This window comes from Chrysemys picta, chromosome 3 (genome assembly GCF_011386835.1).
Source record: "Chrysemys picta bellii isolate R12L10 chromosome 3, ASM1138683v2, whole genome shotgun sequence".
In the NCBI taxonomy this organism is placed as follows: domain Eukaryota; kingdom Metazoa; phylum Chordata; order Testudines; family Emydidae; genus Chrysemys; species Chrysemys picta.
In genome coordinates this window covers 156,035,144-156,054,421 of record NC_088793.1, presented here as the reverse complement: position 1 = coordinate 156,054,421, position 19,278 = coordinate 156,035,144, and the positions used below count along the sequence as shown (strand labels likewise).

At 43.8% G+C, this 19,278-nt stretch overlaps 1 protein-coding gene across 3 annotated transcripts in view; it reads left to right on the top strand.

Annotated features, from left to right (window-relative positions):
* The window catches only part of XDH (xanthine dehydrogenase), a 79,883-nt gene that overhangs the window by 53,190 nt on the left and 7,415 nt on the right, over positions 1–19,278 (top strand). For all 3 annotated transcript variants that reach the window (XM_024111569.3, XM_008175030.4, XM_065590556.1), the window contains exons 23-34: positions 974–1,107; positions 2,693–2,780; positions 3,541–3,627; positions 6,287–6,478; positions 6,986–7,131; positions 10,661–10,742; positions 11,433–11,528; positions 13,377–13,505; positions 14,522–14,596; positions 15,413–15,465; positions 16,856–16,970; positions 18,691–18,756. In XM_024111569.3, coding sequence (XP_023967337.2) covers positions 974–1,107; positions 2,693–2,780; positions 3,541–3,627; positions 6,287–6,478; positions 6,986–7,131; positions 10,661–10,742; positions 11,433–11,528; positions 13,377–13,505; positions 14,522–14,596; positions 15,413–15,465; positions 16,856–16,970; positions 18,691–18,756 — 1,263 coding nt within the window. The remainder of the gene's footprint in view (positions 1–973; positions 1,108–2,692; positions 2,781–3,540; positions 3,628–6,286; positions 6,479–6,985; positions 7,132–10,660; positions 10,743–11,432; positions 11,529–13,376; positions 13,506–14,521; positions 14,597–15,412; positions 15,466–16,855; positions 16,971–18,690; positions 18,757–19,278) is intronic.

Below are 19,278 nucleotides of genomic sequence, written 5' to 3'. Positions count from 1 at the left end.
AGGGCTGAATGGGCACAGAGGCTGAATTGCACTACAGAGATGGGGGTAGTATAAAATCCAATTAACTGGAACAACCCTTTCCTCTGTAGGGGTGATCCCTTCAGAATAGGATGACCAGACAGCAAGTGTGAAAAATTGGGACAGGGATGAGGCGCCTATATAAGACAAAGTCCCAAATATCGGGACTGTCCCTGTAAAATTGGGACATCTGGTCACCCTCCTTCAGACCAATTGGGGAAATGTGGGGGAGCTAGCACTGGCTCTGCCTGTGCTTTTGTATTCTTGTGGATAAATTAAAACCTTGAAGTCTGAAGGCCAATAATGTCCCTCCAATGAGCTCTACAATCACTCCAAAAAGAGACTGGACTTTTATATGGCTTTTGGGAATATCCATAGTTATTATTAATTACGGTAAAATTTTTGGAAGGGATATTAAACCTCATGCTTCAGATCTTGAGTCTATCTCATTCTGGTCTCTATGTGGGTGGTAGATTATCCCACATCTGCCTTCTGCAGGGGTCTTGCCCCTTCCTCAGAAGCTTCTGGTGCTGGCCACTGTTGGAGACAGGATACTGGGCTAGGTGGACTTGCTGGTCTGATCCAGCATGATAATTCTTCTGTTCCTTCTTAAGTTGGTAAAAAGATTCTATTGATAGGTAAGGAACCTAGCAAGCAGATGACTTTAGATTCCAATTCCTTGATTACAAGCTTCCTGCTTGAAAAACACAGAGCGAGGGTCAGGTAGCCTTTGCTGCAGGTGGAGATGATGCACAAACTTGTCTGGAGGCTTTATCTTATCTATCTATCCATCATTCTCCTTGTATGATCCTCCCCCCATGACCACAGTGTCTGAGCACCTATGTTGATGCTATAGACATAGGAGAGAGAAAGTTAAGACAGAGGCTGTTTTTTTTCTAGCTCCCAGTGCCTGCACTGCTGCCTGCATGACTAACCTATTTCCTTTTCCCTTTAGGACTGTGTTGCCAGTGCATTAGGGGTCCCAGCGAATCGAATTTTAGTTCGAGTGAAGAGAATAGGAGGAGGTTTTGGAGGCAAGGAGTCCAGAAGTACTCTTTTGTCAACAGCAGTAGCTGTGGCTGCATTCAAGTAAGGTTTGCTGTTGAGAGGTGGGCTCCTTTGTCACCTACTGCATAGACCCAGGAGTCACATATCATTGTCCTTTTTAACAAGATGAGGGAGGTCGGAGTGCTTTTGATTCAGGACTGGTGCTGAAGCACTTGCTGCCTGGACCAGAATCTTTCTCAGCTTCTTACTCCCAAAGGCATTTAACAGGGTTGAGAGTCTCTAGGGTAGGTCACTGAGGGATCCTCAGCTGGAAAGGGAAGTTTAAATAGCTTTCGAGCAGATGCAGCCCTTGAATGGTTTGTTAATACATGTGAATAGGGTGGGCAGAGCAGCAGGATGACAGCCATCTCTAACATCAACTGAGGGAACCTGAAGGAAATAAAGCCACGTTGTTGATACTTCTGTGTTTCCGTATAGCTACTATATCTGAAATGCTTGGTCCCCTTCTTTCACTTCACTGATTCCCCAGCCGCTTTCAGAACCCAGCACAAACCTCACCTCAGCTACACTGTGTACCGACAGGGATATGACAACCAGTTCCCCACCCTGATTCTTGCTGTTATTACTATCCCCACACCACCACTGGTGTCTCTCTGTCTGCTCTTTCTGTGTGCCCTCTGACCTTTGGTTTGTACCTAGAGATGGGCCCAATCTACAGAATACTGAACCCAATTGTCAAATGCCCCCAAATTCAGGGGTGTTTAGATCTGGGGTTTTGGTTCAGACCATCATAAAGAGCATGGCCATTTTGTAAAATTTGGATCAGGATTTCAAACAAACCCCAAATTTAAGGTTTTTGTTTCTGGAGCTTTGATGGGGGCCCATCTCTAACTGTACAGTTTCCATTTTTGTAACTGACTATGTACTTTGAAGTGAGAGATGTGTCTGCAACCCCCGTCATAAAGCTGGGATGCATTCTGCCAAGGATACTGCCTGGAGACTGCGCTGCAGCAGTAACTTTGATGGAGTCCACTGGGGTTAGTTGCTGTGGTGGAGAAACATCTCTTGCCTTTTCTGAGGAATCAGTAAAACAATTTATTTGTTCTTCCTCTGCCCTCTGTAAGCCACATAAAGTATTTCATATCCCTGGACATTTCTGCTCTGAAACCTCAGAAAAAGCAGAGGAAAGGCAGAAGGCTCATTAGACAAGGAAGAACAACTCTTCCCCTAAAGGATGAAATGTAAACTCACTTAAGTATCTAAACAACTAAAGCCAGGCTGTCAAACAGAAGGCTACTTACTCTTAGCACCATTACATAATTAAGCTGGCTAGAGGATGTTAATTAATGATGAATTACTTAATGATTAGTGCCCATGTTTCTAAGCAGCCCTGGTATCTAAGCACTGTTGCAAGAATATAAAACACCAAACCCCACTTTATAAGAAGAAAGATCTTAGCCTCTCCTGCCCATCAATAATGCTAATTGCTTGAGAGGAAAGAGAATGATCCAGGTGATTTACTTCCTAGCTCATGCAGCCACTGCCAATCTGCAGTTTAGTTGTAATGAAAAATCTTACAAAAAGAGAGAAGCCTTTCCCTGTGCCAAGAAGTTACCAAGTTTCAGACTCAACATGATCTCAGCATAATCAATGTATCCTTTAACAGAACTGGTCACCCCGTACGATGCATGCTGGATCGAGATGAGGATATGCTGATTACTGGTGGGAGACACTCCTTTTTGGGACGCTATAAGGTACACAGATATTGTGAAGAAATATACGTCTGTTATCTAGATAATGTCACGTTAACAAGTGTAATTGAGTAGTGAGGTATTGGAATGAATTAGCTAGTGTGAATGTCACTGACCTGAACTGGATAGAGTCAGAGAGGCTCACCTGGGTCATATTCGTTAAACCGCTGACACCTAACTGAGATTCTCCTTTAGCTCAAGAAGGAAGAGCCTGGGCTTTTGGAGCAGAAGTATCTAAGTTCTGTCTCCACTGCAACCACAGCATGTGGCATATTGACAAATGTAACACTCTTTAGATGGCCATGAATTTGTGATTGTTCACTGATGTAAAGTTCTGTTACCTCATGTCTTCTCAAAACCTCCTGAGCTTCTCTTTATATTTGACTTTTCTTTGGGGGGGGGAGGAAAGAGGGTTTGGCCACCATGAATGAACGACACTCACTCAAGAGGTGTTCTTTCTGGGGGAAGGTTGAGGCTCATTGATGGGACCCCTTGTGAGAGAAGCTTCCACTGGTACTGTCTATGATGTAGCTGTTCTGTGACTAAGCAGAAGACATCACCCACCAGGGCTGACAAGCTGCCACCTTTTATCAACATGAGGGCCATTCAGGGTTGGGGGTTTTTTTTGGAACAAAGTTGTTTCTCTGACATTTTATCTTCTCTACCTGAGGAGTGAGATCTTCTTGTCAAGATGTCAGTAGGAAGGGTTGTACGGTCTTAAGCAACTAGCTTAACTAAACCTGAAGGGACTGTTTTTTCACAGGTTGGCTTCATGAAGAGTGGTAAGATCAATAGTTTGGAGGTGTCATACTACAGCAACGGGGGCAACTCTGAAGATCTTTCTGTGGCCGTAAGTAGGAAAAAATGTCCTGGCTGTTAACTAGAGAAACCAACCTGACAGAAATGTTGGGAAAGAAGCTTGTCTTGGTGTTTCGACATGTTAGAGACTGAGGCCTGCCACATTTCATTTCAGAGTTGCATTCATTTTCAGCTGTCCCCAGCAACACTCACTTATTTGGTTCTCCATTGTAACTGAAGACAGAATGGTCCCATTCTGATGTACCAATAACTGCTGTCTGAGCCAGCTCCAGCAGAGACTGCCATGGCACACGGTACACAATCCTCACTACGGCTGTAAGAACTCAGACTGTGCAACAGACTTCAGGAAAGCTTACTTTATAAGACAGATGAACACAAATGGTGGTGGCAGTAGATTTGTTGCACAGTGCAATATGGATGCTATATCATCAGTATAGCAATGTAGTTCCTAAAGTCATAGTTAATATATAATTAAATAAATGACCATGCATGTCTTTATTTGATATTGATAGTACTACTTAGTGCTTATATGGTGCTTTATATTTTCAAAGCACTCTGCAACCACGGACTAACATTTGGACATGATTTTATCTGTTCAATTATTATAAATAGTAAAACAACATATTGCAAAAAAACTGATTCACTTGGTCTATACACCTAGTTTAAACACATTAGATGATACGAAATGTTAAAAAGTACAGTAATGGAATTTTAGGGCTACAGTAGCTTTTCAACAATTTTAAACACAATTTTGGAGTCAGGTTCTTAGAGTGACCTGCATTTTGCATCAGTATCGCTCGCATTGCACTCATCATGAGCTGGGTGGGCATGCTCTATGGGAGCACAGTGAAGGATCAGAATGGACACTGTGTAGAATCAAGCACATGGGTTTATTACACACAGCACTGGCCGAGTGTCACTTTGCTTATTAGGCTCAGAGACACTACCAAACAATTGATTACAAAGGATTATATGGATTTTCCATAGGCGGAGGGAACTGACGGGGTGGGTGGTCCCAAGCCCCTGGATAGGTCTAGCAGCAAGACAAGATAAGTACGGTAGCCTGTAGTCAAAGATTACATAATGTCTCTGCCCATGGTTTCAGGTTAACAAGTAACATACAATTAGTACACAGGTGTTTTTCTTTAAATAATGTATAAAGTATATTAGTATAAAATATATATGTTGAATTCTGATTTTAGTTAATAGGTATGAGGTAGTCCTTCTGATTGTCCAACAGGTACATACCTAGGGGTTAAAACAAAAAGACACTTGAAAAGTATATGGCAATAGAAACTGTTTTTCCATGTTGCTCATTGTGCTTCTAAAGGCAGGCACTGGTATCTGTGGGAAGCAGGAGGGAGGATGTCATATCTCATACTGACATGTTTGAACCTCTTCCATAAACTCAAGGTTTATGTGTGGGGAGAGTATAGCCACCTCCTCTTGCCAGAAGAGTGGACACAAACATATGGGCTCCTTTCATTCCTTTGGCCTGTTTGCAGCTTCAGATAAAAGTACCAATTATTGCTCCCCATCTGGCATTTTGCTGACCAAGTTTATCTTAGTAAAAAGCAAGGTTGTCTTTTGTTTGCTCTGCTTTTCTTAGCTAATATTGTTCACTGTTTACTGGGCCTCTGGCCTCTTGACCAAACTCTGGACTTTGGGCCTGTAAAAAGAGCTGACACAGCCTCTATCAGGTTTTTACATAACAGCACATGGATTTTGGCCCTTCATGCAGAGATTAGCTCATTGCCCATTAAGGGTCTTTTGTTATTAAATTAGGATGGGATTTTTAAAAGAGCTCAGCATTGGCCTCACTCTGTTCATAGAATCATAGAATATCAGGGTTGGAAGGGACCTCAGGAGGTCATCTAGTCCAACCCCCTGCTCAAAGCAGGACCAATCCCCAAAAGCAGGACCAATCCCTGTTGAAGTCAATGGTAGAACTCCCTTGGACTTGAGTGGGAGCTGAGTAGCACCTATGCTGAGTGCTTTTGAAAACCTCACCCTAGTGCTGGCAGTGTGCTTGGTGCTGTACAAAACAGAAAGGAAGGCAAGGGACCTGATCCTGCAAACACTTCTGTGTATAGTCCCATTGACCACCCTTACTCATGTAGTCGTCCTCACTCACACGGGCCCAGATTCTGCTTCCCTTACTCACACTGAAGCCAGCAAGGCTACTTGCTCAGTAACATACTACTCAACCTACATAAGGGTGGCAAAGTCAAGCTCACAAATAGTGCCTCTTTAAGGGCTGGTTTGTGCCATTTAGCTGCAGTCCAGAGTAGGGGCCAATGTGGGGCAGCACCATCTCAGGAGGAGTTTTCAGAAGGACTTTGCTCCAGGAGTCACAATACCTCCTACTGCTCCATAGAGCACAGGGTGTGTGTACACGCTGCGCTATCCTTCAGGAAGCTTCAGCAAGCTCCTCCTTCTGGGGCCAGTCAACTCCATGTGCCCGTGCAGTCCAGGTTGGAGCCTGGCCTTGCTTCCTTCACTGCCTTCCTTTGGGGTGATTTGCATCCCAGGGCTTACACAGAAAGCAGTCCTCCTTTTGTAAATTAGCCCTTGCTGCCTTATTGCATCATATCACTGCTTTAGCAAGACGTGTAAAATCTGACATGGGATTTATGTTAAGTGATTCTCTCTCTCCCCTCCCCTCCCGTTTTGTATTTGTTTTTCATCAGGTTATGGACAGAGCTTTGTTTCACATGGATAACTCTTACAACATCCCCAACATCAAAGGTGTGGGTACAGTTTGCAAGACTAACTTGTCCTCCAACACAGCATTTCGTGGCTTTGGAGGTCCCCAGGGAATGATGGTCGCTGAGTGCTGGATGAGTGACGTTATCCTGACGTGTGGTCTGCCAGCAGAGCAGGTACAAATCAATTGAAACAGTACAGTGCAGCATTTTAGCTAAGTCTTGGGAATTTGACACGCCACTACAACTAGATAATAAGCACAGGAATTCTGTTTATTTTTGCCAGGGGTCCCAGTTCTGTGCCCATTGAAGTCAATAGGCCAAATTGCAATCTGGATCATTATCTTCTGCCTCATTGAATTTCCTTTGTCATTTCAGTTGTGTCTCATTCTGTAACATCAGCTTTGCTCGGATTTTCAAAGGGATCTAAGGCAATTAGGTACCCAAATCCCACCAAAAGGAATTTGAGTTCCTATATCCCTTAGGCTTTCTTGAAAATCCCACTCTAAATTCTTGTCACCAGGTTTTCTCATGAACGAATCATATTGTTCAGTGGAGCCAGAAAAGTAGGAGGAACAACTAAAGTCCAATTTGTTCTTGATATTATTCAATAAAAAGACTTGCACTAAAGCACTGATTTCATTATTCTTAACGAGCCCTATCAATATTTCTTTCTTTGGGAAGGTGCGAAAGCTGAATCTTTACAATGAAGGAGACCTGACCCATTTTAACCAAAAGCTTGAAGAGTTCACTTTGCGAAGATGCTGGAAAGAGTGTCTAGAGAACTCAAAGTATTGTCTCAGAAGGAGACTCATTGATGAATTCAATAGGTAGGTGTTTTACTCTCTGCTGGGATACCAGGCACTAAAGTCCAATCAGTAACCTAGGTGATTTAGAATCAAAGTCATGCGGTAAAGGTGTGACTTTTTCCCCCCTTTTCTTTTCTTGAAGCCTCTTCAGTCCCATCGTGGGAAGGACCCTTAGTACTATAGTGGGTCAAAGTCATCCTATTGACTTGCACCAGGGATTGATTTGGCCTAATGCTTTACATTAGTATCCTAGAAAGGTAGGGCTGCAATGGACCTGTTATATTCAGTTAGATGGAATAAATGGGCCACAGGTGTCAATGTAACCATGCCAGTGTCCAACATTAAACAGTGTTAAACAACGTTAGGGGTTTGGGATATAAAGACATGAGGCTGCTTAGTACCATGGAGAGCACACCATTAAAAATCTTGTATTAACGATACAGAAAAGAAGGAGAAACAGCTAAGACATTTAAAATGTAAAGTATTAAATAAGGCATTCATTTTAACAACATCCCTTGTTCCCTTTCCTTTTAGCTGGAGAGAGTGTTTAGAAGGATTGTCTGACAATCTCTTAGATGGTATCAAAGATGGTAATTGTCCTTTTGGGGAAAAGAGAAGGTAGATGAGATGGACTGAAGCGGTTGTAGTTGATGCTGCTGTTAAAGTACGATCCTATTTCATCCCAGTTGGTGGTTGGGATTCAGATGGTGCCGGTAGAGGTAGCAATGTTATTTGGCTCTCTCTCTCTGGCCTGATCTGGTCAGGACATCCCTCAGGATTAGGATGGCGAAGGAGATAGTGGGGGTGGCAGCTAGGATGGTGAAACTCACCTCAGTAGCTTCCATCAGATCTTCCTCTCCATCTGCTCTTTCTGTATTTTCTTTCCCCCCCCCCCCAAAGTCTTTTCCTTTAAGGATCCATAAAGGGTGTAATGGGTGGAATAGCCCATCCCCTTATTATTTTGTCCACCCATTAGGCCTAATATCTGACACACCAATTTCGGTTCATTAACTTGTGGCTCCACATCATTTGTTTTTTAATAAGCATCATTTCAACAGCCCTTGGATTATATCAATGTGGCTTTTTGTTTGGATTAATTTAGTCTCTGTCTGGTTCTTTTGCATCTGTTTGTAACATTCCTTCTTGAAAATAACTTGCCCTACTTTCCATGGTAAATGTATAAGCAAGCTAAAGTTATAGACCAATTGAGAGGTCATCTAGCCGATCCCCCTGCACTGAGGCTGGATTAAGTATATGTAGGGTATCTCTGACAGATGTTTGTCTAACCTGTTCTTAAAAACCTCCCATGACAGGGATTTCACAACCTCCCTAGGTAACCTATTCCAGTACTTAACTAGCCTTAGAGTTAGAAAGCTTTTCCTAATATCTAAACCAACGGTTCTCAATCTTAGTTGATCGGGCCCCCCTTCTTTGTGTCTGTAGTCATTTATGTGCCCTGCCCCCGCCAAGGACATATACAGCAACCCAGCTCTAAAGGCAGAGTGGTGAGCAGCGGCTGCTGGCTGGGTGCTCAGCTCTGAAGGCTGCAGCATGCCGGTAGCGGTATAGAAGTAAGGGTGGCAATATGGATTTGTCAATTTCACTTTCACAGCAGACTTAGCGCCCCGTTGCCACCCTTACTTCTGCACTGCTGCTGCCACCCTGGGGCTGACAGCCGGAGCCCTGATGCCTCCTGATTGGGGGGGGGAGGAGAGCTCCAGTTCGGGTGGTGGAGCTCCAGCTGGCCTCTTTATCCCCACCTCCCAGGTGTGCACGGCCCTTCTGCCTGAGCCCCAGACACCCGGGGCTGACAGCCAGAGCTCTTTTTTAAAAAAAGCACACAGCTCGTGCCTCCCTTGACACATTCCTGTGCCTCCCTTGGGAGGCCTGCCCCATAGTTTGAGAACTGTTGATCTAAACTAAATCTCCCTCACTGCAAATTAAGCAGATTGTTTTTTGTCCTACCCTTGGTGAACATGGAGAACAACTGGTCACTGTTCTCTTTATAAACAACCTTTTACATATTTGAAGACTGTTATGAGGTCCCCCCTCAGCCTTCTCATCTTTAAGCTAAACATGCCCAATTCTTTCAGCCTTTCCTCACAGGTCATGTTTTTGAAATCTCTCATTATTTTTGTAGCTGTCCTTAGAACTCTCTCTAATTTGCCCACATCTTTCTTAAAGTGTGGTGCTCCAAACTGGACATAATACTCCAGGATGAGGCCTCACCAATGCTGCCTAGAATGGGACAATAAGCTCCTGTGACTTACATACGACTAGGGTTGCCAACTTTCGAATCGCACAAAACCGAACACCCCATCCCATCCCTTCTCGAGGCTCTGCCATGCCCCTTCTCAGAGGCCCCGCCCCTGCCCTTCCCCTTCTCAGAGGCCATGCCTCCATTCACTCCATTCCCCCTCCCGCTGTCATGTGCTCTCCCCCACCCTCACTCACTTTCACTGGGCTGGGGTTTGGGGTGTGAGAGGGGGTGAGGGCTCCGGCTGGGGGTGTGGTCTCTGGGCTGGGGCCAGAAATGAGAGGTTCAGGGTGAAGGAGCGGGTGAGGGCTCTGTCTGGGGGTGCGGGCTCTGTGGTAGGGCCGTGGATGAGGGGTTTGGGGTGCAGGAGGGTGCTCAGGGCTGGGGAAAGGGGTTGGGGTGTGGGAGGGGGTGCAGGGTGCAGGCTCCAGGAGGGGGCTCAGGGCTGGGGCAAGGGTGCGGGCTCTGGGAGGGAGTTAGGGTACAGGAGAGGATGCAGGGCTGGGGCAGCGGGTTCGGGTGTGGGAGGGGGTTCAGGGCTCCAGCCAGGCGGCGCTTACCTCAGGCAGCTCCCAGTTGGCAGCACAGCAGGGCTAAGGCAGGTTCCCTGCCTGCTCTGGCTCCATGCGGCTCCCAGAAGCGGCTGGCGTGTCCCTGCGGCTCCTAGGCTGAGGGACCAGGGGGCTCTGCACGCTGCCCGCGCCCACAATTGCCACCCCTGCAGCTCCCATTGGGCGCGGTTCCCAGCCAGTGGGAGCTGTGGAGCCAGGACTGGGGGTGGGGGCAGTGTGCAGAGCTTCCCTGATTGCCCCTCCACCTAGGGGCCGCAGGGACATGCAGGCCACTTCCAGCAGCTGCGCAGAACCAGAGCAGGCAGGGAGCCTGCCTTAGCCCCGCTGCATTGCTGACTGGACTTTTAACGGGCCGGTCAGTGGTGCTGACTGGAGCCGCCAGGATCCCTTTTTACCAGGTGTTCTAGTCCAAAACCAGATGCCTGGCATCATATGACAATCCTGTTAATATAGCCCAGAATATCAGCCTTTTTCCCAATTGCATAACGTTGGTGACTCATATTAAATTTGTGACCCACTATAACCCCCAGAGCCTTTTCAGCAGTACTATTGCCTCACCAGTTATTTCCCATTTTGTAGTTGCGTGTTTGATTTTTTCCTTCCTAACTGTAGTAGTTTGTACTTGTCTTTACTGAATTAGAGGAAAGCACAGTGTCCTATTTAGGATGAAAGCCTGACAGAAGAGAGGGGAAGGAGTACTAACGGTGCTTTGTTCTTCCAGACAAAATCGATGGAAGAAGAGGGGGATAGCCATTATTCCTACGAAGTTTGGGATCAGCTTCACTCTTTCCTTTTTGAATCAGGTGTGCAAGTCTCATTAATCTTTGCAGGAGATTAACTAGATGTTATGCTCACCAGTCCAGGTTCTCCTTCTGTATCAAAATGGTTGAGTCCTTCTCTGAAAGTCCCCACTGGAGAAATGACATGACTCTTTCAAAACCAATGCAGACATTATATGCCACAATTACCGGTTTACATATGTCCAGAAGACCCCATGACACAGCCAGTTTCATGCCCCCCCCAATCTCCTCAAAAATAATAGCAGTGTGAAGTATGCTGGCTTTGTTGAAATTCAGTAATCGTTATTGTCCATACACATCTTGGGCTAGCTGGGTTTTGGGGGACGCTGTCAGGTTTGGATGAGAGGGTGCTCCTCTGTTTCACAAGTAACTAACAGCAGGTTCAGATTGGTTCATCCAACTCCCATAGCTGAAAACTGTGGCTAATGTTTTGATTCTGTAATTTGAAGCTAGTTATACTGATGATCGTGGGCCAAATTCATTGTGAGTCTGAACACCGTTGGCCTCAGAGAGTTATACCGAAGAGGAACATGATCTCCTGAGTTTGTCTCTGATAGCTTCTACACCAGACTTGCCTCTTTAGGCGAGTCCCAAAGTCTGCTTTTATTTGTGTGCCCTGGAACTGAAATCTGCCAGGTAATTTATTAGCTCATTTATGGTGACCCTTTATGTTTTTAATAATCTCTGTTGCAGGCTGGGGCTCTGGTACATGTGTATACAGATGGTTCAGTGCTGCTTACACATGGTGGGACTGAGATGGGTCAAGGACTTCACACCAAGATGATCCAGGTAATGATGAGTTTAGACACATTAGCATGAGACCTCTTTAAAAACAAATTCCAATCTCACTTCCCTAATATTCTTTCAACAGGCAGTAACGGAGCTTCTGTAATGGCTAGTAGGTTTAGGGACCTAAACTCTAATAATCACCCTCATTGCATCAGCACCAATGCTAGATTTCTAAAATGGTGTTGTAATGGGAAATGAAGATTATAATCTGCATTATCTATACACATTGGTTTACACTAATGTGTTCAGTTTAATGTAGCTGTGCAGACTATGCAGTATGAATAAGGCTGTACTCTTTATTGCCAGAAGAAGCTACATCTTTTCTTTCTGATCCTATAAAACTGTAATTTTCACATTATATTTAAACTAATATTTCTCTTTGTCTTTTGTATTTTGACATATGTTGTTAAACTTCTAATGAAGATAGATGTTGATTTCACGGCAATGTGAATTTGGAGGAATTCCACTGATGTTGATGGAGTTACTCTAGATCAGGGATTGGCAACCTTTGGCACGCGGCCTGTCAGGAAAGCCACTGGTGGGCCGAGATGGTTTGTTTACCTGCAGTGTCCGCAGGTTCGGCCGATCGCAGCTCCCACTGGCCATAGGTTGCCGTTCCTGGCCAGTGGGGGCTGCGGGAAGTAGAGCGGGTCAAGGGATTTGCTGGCCACCGCTTCCCGCAGCCCCCATTGGCCTGGAACGGCAACCCACGACCAGTGGGAGCTGTGCTCAGCTGAACCTGCGGACACTGCAGGTAAACAAACCATCTCGGCCCACCAGTGGCTTTCCCTGACGGGCCGCGTGCCAAAGGTTGCCGATCCCTGCTCTAGATTTACATTAGGATAAGCAAGGTTAGAATCTAGCTTAATTATTTTTAAAAGGCTTTGGTAGAAATGGGGGAATCTGAAACCCATAATTCAGAACATTTTATAACTTAATGGATTCTAGAATTCTGTTTGTAAAATCCTCTCTCCATCGAAGTCAATGGCAAAACTCTCACGGACTTCAGTGGAGCCAAGATTTCACCCTAAGACTCGTAGAACATGTTAAGATTTTATTTCACGTCAAAGAGAGAGATGTTCAGAAACCTTTTACCCCAAACTTCTGGGCTCTTCCATCCCTCCTTCGCACCATGATTTCCCATAACCTGGTCTGTGATGCTACATGACATATATAAAGCCAGTTATCTGGAAGTCATTGTGACCTATTCATGCAGGACAGTATTGCAGCAAGCATCATCTTCTGATAACCAGAAGCTTTTGCACAATGGCTCATTTAAACAGTTAGAGTGCCAAGTAGATTGTAATGTTTTTGAGTTTGAAATTTGCAGTGCTAATGGAAAATTGCAGTAAGAGCTCAGGAGTGCCCATACCTAGGATGGACTTAAATTCTGGAAGGTTACAGAAACAGTAACCGCAATAAATGTTATAGCAATTAAAGGGCATTTGCTGCATATATTGCTCCATATTTTATATGTACAGGTAGCATATGCCCCCCCATTGTTTGGAGGCATTTAAAGCTAGATGTGACAAAACTTCTTGCATTGGCAAGAAGATGGATTGGGTGATGTACTGGGGCTTTTTCCTTTCTATCTTCTACAGTTGTTGAATCTTGGGCTGGAGAAAAAAAATGCCTGAATAATGAAATGGTTGTAAGGATATTTGACAAACACACAAATTCTCAGGCTTGACCATGACAAGCCTAGAGCTAACTCCAGCAACTAAACAACCAAAAGAGGTGAAATTTGGGATGGGAGAGAAGAGAAGGTTGCAGCATGGATATTGTGGATAGGGAATGGCATGCCTCACAAATATGTACACTAGACAGTCATTTTTTGTTGCTCTGCAGATTGCCAGCAAAACTCTGGGAATCCCCACCACCAGCATTCACATCAGCGAGACCAGCACTAACACGGTCCCAAATACCTCTCCAACAGCCGCTTCTGTCAGCGCAGACATCAATGGGATGGCTGTCCTCGTAAGGCAACTGAGTAACTCAAACCTTTATCTGATAGGCGAGGGTTCCAGAATAGAAAAACATGCTGTCTACATGTTTCTTTAAAAAGCTATGGGAGCCCAATGTCCTCGAAAAGGAAATATTAAGCACGTGATACCTCATAATTCCTTGTGATGGCCACAATTATTAGGCTGCAGCAGATAATGAATGACCATATTTCTTTCAAGGTTTTTATGAAATTCTCATGTTCAGTCTATTGCCAATTAGTAAATGGAAGAAAGGCAGCCATTTAAAGGAATAGCTTCCTAGTAATGTCTGTGGTGTTAACCGCAAGCCTGGCACACTGTTAACATGCAGATGGGTTGGGGACTACAGTTGGAATTGGCATCAAATCTACAGGCATGCTGCATGGGACAGGGAATTGCACGAAGGCATGGTGAATTATTTCCATGTTGCTACAAGCTCGCCTTGCTAGATATTTTCAAGTGGCCGGATGGGGTTAAAATAGGCCAAGTTTTCTTTATAAACTAGAATCCATCCAATAGTGTGTGTCATGACTCACAAGACCCTGTACCAGGAGTGGCCTGAACCATTTTGCCTGTCAGGATGGAAAACATTTTTGGCACCCCTGACCACAATGGCTGAGCCAAAAAACATAACAAAATCACCACAGCCAGCCAATCAGAGCTGAGCCAAAATGGCAGGCCACTACAGTACAGTGTCCCCTGCAAGCTGGTGCCCCGGACGGCCGCCCTGCTTTCCCACCCTTAGAACTGGCCCGGCTATGTGCCATCACTGGGATCTCCCTTTACCATAAGCATAACCAATCAGCTTTAGAATCTTTTTATTTCCCAGTTAAACTACGCCCTTCTGATCAGCTCTCCCAGTTACTGAACTTTGTCCATTTAATGATACGTCAGTGTCCTAAGGACAACATTGATTTAGGCAGAGAGTAACTGTGAACAATTGCGTAATAAGCTCATATTTTCAAGGGCTACTTTAAAAAGTGTTGCTCTTTATTTTGTTTTGTTTTTTAGAAAGCGTGTCAGACTATTTTGGAAAGGCTAGAGCCATTCAAATGTTCAAACCCCGAAGGATCCTGGAAGGACTGGGTAAGTTGTTTATACCTGGTACCGATTAGATGTGGGCTGTTCGGAGAATTATTTTGTTGGTAAATCAAGCATGTAGACAAATCTGCCATCCTTGCTCATCCTGAAGGAAAGGTTCCAGGAGGCTCTAGGATAGACAGTATAGCAGCAACTTAGCTTGGGAGGAAGAGGATACTTGAGAGGGGTGAACTCCAAAGGGGTGACATCTAGCTTCCACTTGTGGTTTTACAAGGAAGATTTCCCACACAGGAACCTGCTTATAATTAATTTGGGTGTACTGAAGTCTGATCTCTAATGAAGTTAAGAGAAAAATCCCAAATGGTCCCATTGTAGCTAAATGGTCATATTGCAGTCCTGATGAGAATGAAATCTCTGCTCACAGCAAAGTGGTTCTGTGGGGAAAAAAAGAAGACTTCTCTGTAAGAAACTTCCAGCACACTTTTCAACCATCCTCAGTGGGGACAATAGTTTCCTTACTCCAACATCTAAAGAATGGGCACACCTTGTATTGTATTGTCAAGGACTACTCAAGTTGAAATACCTCCATGTGTTAATCGCCCAGCCAGATTCCAAGTTCCAAGTCTCCTGTGCTTGGGGATATTTTTACCATGGTGCAGACCTTTCAAGGAAGATGAAAAAATCAAGAAATTGCAGGATGTTTGGCTCCCAAAAATCAATTATTCACTCTGCTCTACTGTGACTGTCATCCCCTATTGAGTAGGTGGGCCCCGGGCTTCCTCAGAATGCATTCGCAGAAGGTTATTGTACAAGAATTAGTTTAATAATACTAACATTTTAAAAACCTGCTTACTTTATCAGGTGGGAGCAGCCTACGTTAACAGTGTTAGCCTGTCAGCCACAGGATTTTATAGGTGAGTGAGTATTAAAGCTGGGGTAGTGCAGTAATACTTTTCCCTAGCCACATAGTCTATGTGCAGGAGCGTTCCATGATGATCATTGTGTGGATAATTACTCTCCTCTCAGGCCATGAAGCTGTTCTGCAGCTATTATGGCTGGTGAAGGCTGCAATAGCCCTCTCAGCAGTTGCATGTCCTGGCCTATGTGGTGAGAGTCAGCTGAGGGATGCTTGTAGCAGCCCATCCATCAGCCACACCTCTACTCTCAAGCATGCTCCTGAGCTAGGGAAGATGAGTCATTAGTGGAGCACAGTTCTGAGACAAGTGTGGGGCCACATTCAGTTCTCATGTTCACGATTATAAACCTGATGTAACTCTGTTGACTTCAGTGGAATTAGTTCAGATTTAAAGAGATGTAAGTGAATCTGACCCAGGGGTCTGCAAGGCAATTGGCTCACAGCTTTCTGCCTTCCCTTAAGATTAGAACAAGGTGGATTTTCACTGCCTTTTAGGTTTTCCATGCCCAGTGGAGAAGGGTTCACGATTTGCTCCTTAGGAAAACCTCCAAAGGGATCATTGTTGCTTTCAGAATGGTACTAGACGAAGCAGTCAATTAAATAAAGCCACATTCTGGCCTCCAGTGCATGAGCTGATCCCATTGTTTTCAATTTCATTTTCACATTTTAAAAACATGCTTTTTCTTTTTTATGCTGGTTCTTGTGTAGCTCTAAAATGAAACATTTCTCCCATCAATCAGCCTTACTGTCAGAGGCAAACTCAACCCCATCATTATAAAAGGCATAGGACTCATCACAAAACATTAAACTTGATATTAAGAATAGATCCTATGGGACTGAAATGTATGATATGAGCCAGTTTCCATTGCATCTTTGAAATGCATTTGTCTCCGAGCCAAGTGGCTTCCTTGGTGTTTAACAAAACACCAGTATTTACATAAACAGTCACAGCTGCATAACACAGGATTTGCTGTGAACTACTTCCAAAAAATGAATCGCTCCACAACTCAGTCTTATTCTCTGGCTCCATTTCATGTCAGCACAGAATTTAACTAGTTCTGGGACATGCCCAAATGTATGCCTTGCATAAAGTATTTAATATTGGACTCTTGGGATTGGGATTGTATGTGGGCATTATAAATGTGTATGTTCCAGAGAAACAACTGATTGATAAAAAATCCTTCACGGAGTCTTACTACGTTTATGAAGTGCAGGAGAGCCTCGGATTTCTTTATTTTTTTTACTTTCTGCGTATCTAGTCTACACAGAGGGAAAAATGGGTGAAGTATAAGAAAATAAAATCTTATGAAGACCAAAATGGGTCAGTGATAACTTATTTATTTTGGCTGTTCATGCAATCAGAAATGTTTTGTTTTCTTTCTGTTAAGAATTCCTGGCCTTTGGTATGACTATGAGGAAAATGAAGGACATCCTTTCAATTATTTCTCTTATGGGGTTGCTTGCTCTGAGGTTGAGATAGACTGCCTGACAGGTGACCACAAGGTGAGTGGGGTAGATGATTAAAAAACCCTCTGTAGTTAAGGTGAAGAAAGCATTGTCTAGTGGTTAGATCAAAGACTGGGAGTTAGTCTATTTCCAGCTATGCCATTGACTCACTGTGACCCAGAGCAAATTTCTTAACTTTTCTCAAAAAGAAGAACAGGAGTACTTGTGGCACCTTAGAGACTAACAAGTTTATTAGAGCATAAGCTTTCGTGGACTACAGCCCACTTCTTCGGATGCATATAGAATGGAACATATATTGAGGAGATATATATACACACATACAGAGAGCATAAACAGGTGGGAGTTGTCTTACCAACTCTGAGAGGCCAATTAATTAAGAGAAAAAAAACTTTTGAAGTGAAAAAAACTTTTGAAGTGATAATCAAGCTAGCCCAGTACAGACAGTTTGATAAGAAGTGTGAGAATACTTACAAGGGGAGATAGATTCAATGTTTGTAATGGCTCAGCCACTCCCAGTCCTTATTCAAACCGGAGTTGATTGTGTCTAGTTTGCATATCAATTCTAGCTCAGCAGTCTCTCGTTGGAGTCTGTTTTTGAAGTTTTTCTGTTGTAATATAGCCATTTCTGTTGTAATATAATTCCTGATCAGGAATCAAAATACTCAAAAACCAGTGGGAGAACACTTTAACCTGTCTGGTCATTCAGTGACAGACCTGCGGGTGGCTATATTACAACAGAAAAACTTCAAAAACAGACTCCAACGAGAGACTGCTGAGCTAGAATTGATATGCAAACTAGACACAATCAACTCCGGTTTGAATAAGGACTGGGAATGGCTGAGCCATTACAAACATTGAATCTATCTCCCCTTGTAAGTATTCTCACACTTCTTATCAAACTGTCTGTACTGGGCTAGCTTGATTATCACTTCAAAAGTTTTTTTTCTCTTAATTAATTGGCCTCTCAGAGTTGGTAAGACAACTCCCACCTGTTTATGCTCTCTGTATGTGTGTATATATATCTCCTCAATATATGTTCCATTCTATATGCATCCGAAGAAGTGGGCTGTAGTCCACGAAAGCTTATGCTCTAATAAATTTGTTAGTCTCTAAGGTGTCACAAGTATTCCTGTTCTTCTTTTTGCGGATACAGACTAACACGGCTGCTACTCTGAAACTTAACTTTTCTGTTCCTCAATGTAACCATATGTAAAGCTGTTATAATATATTAATATTTATCTACCTCACAAGTGTATTACGAGCCTTGCAGAGCCATTTGAGGTTGTTAAATCAAAGGTGCCAGCACTTTGTAAGCCCAAAGCAGCAGTAAAAGATTAGAGAATTGTGTTACTCATTAAAAGTAGGGCTGGGAAATTTTTATTAAAAAATGCTTGCCTGAACATGACATTGATTTCATTTATTGTGTTCAGATACAAAGCACTGATCACTGGCAACCTGGATAATGGGTCAAACAGATCTCTGAGAAAAATTGATTGCCTTCATTTGAGTTACCCCAGGGCTGAATTTGGTTTCAGGCTCAATATTAAGTTTAAAGACAACAATCAGCTTTGTTTAACATATGACCTATGGGGAGTGAGAAGTCCTTATATACCATACACATATATGTGTGAAAACAGAAACGCTGGCCAAAATGTGGATAGTATTGGATATATTAACTAAAAAGTATAAAGTCACAGTGGCCCAATGATCAGTTATTCTCTCTGCTTATTTATTCTTTACTTCCGGTAACTTTCAGAACCTTCGCACAGACGTAGTAATGGATGTTGGCACCAGCCTGAACCCAGCCATAGATATAGGACAGGTAAGTGTTACTGTCACCGATTCACCCTCGTTTTGTTTGGTCAGGAAATTATGCTGCTATGGGCCATTTCTAGACAACCTCTCCTGTTCTTCTCTCTACGGGCCATATCTTTGCAAACATAGCACTGCAGGTTTAAACAGAGAAGCATATTGTGCTGGCTGATGAGAAATAACCGACTGCCAAAATTGGAGAAGGAATAGACCCAGGGTTGTGGGCAGAAGGGGGGAATATCCTCTTGTTTGGTATTGTTTATTAAGACTCCTATGTGGCCTTCAGTTATCACCACACTGATGTTTTTTTCTACACCTCAACCCAAGTGAGGAATGAACTCAGAGAAAGCGAACATACTGGGTTTGGGGGGAAGAGAAGATTTGCAATGCTTTAAGATTGGATCCTCATCTGGCATGTTTTGTGTCTGCAATGTAGGATGGCTAATTTAAGCCCCAATCTTGCAGTTTTTACCCCAGTGTGTAATCCAGTCAAAGTCAATGGGAGTGTTTTGTGTGGGTAAAGAGTACTTAC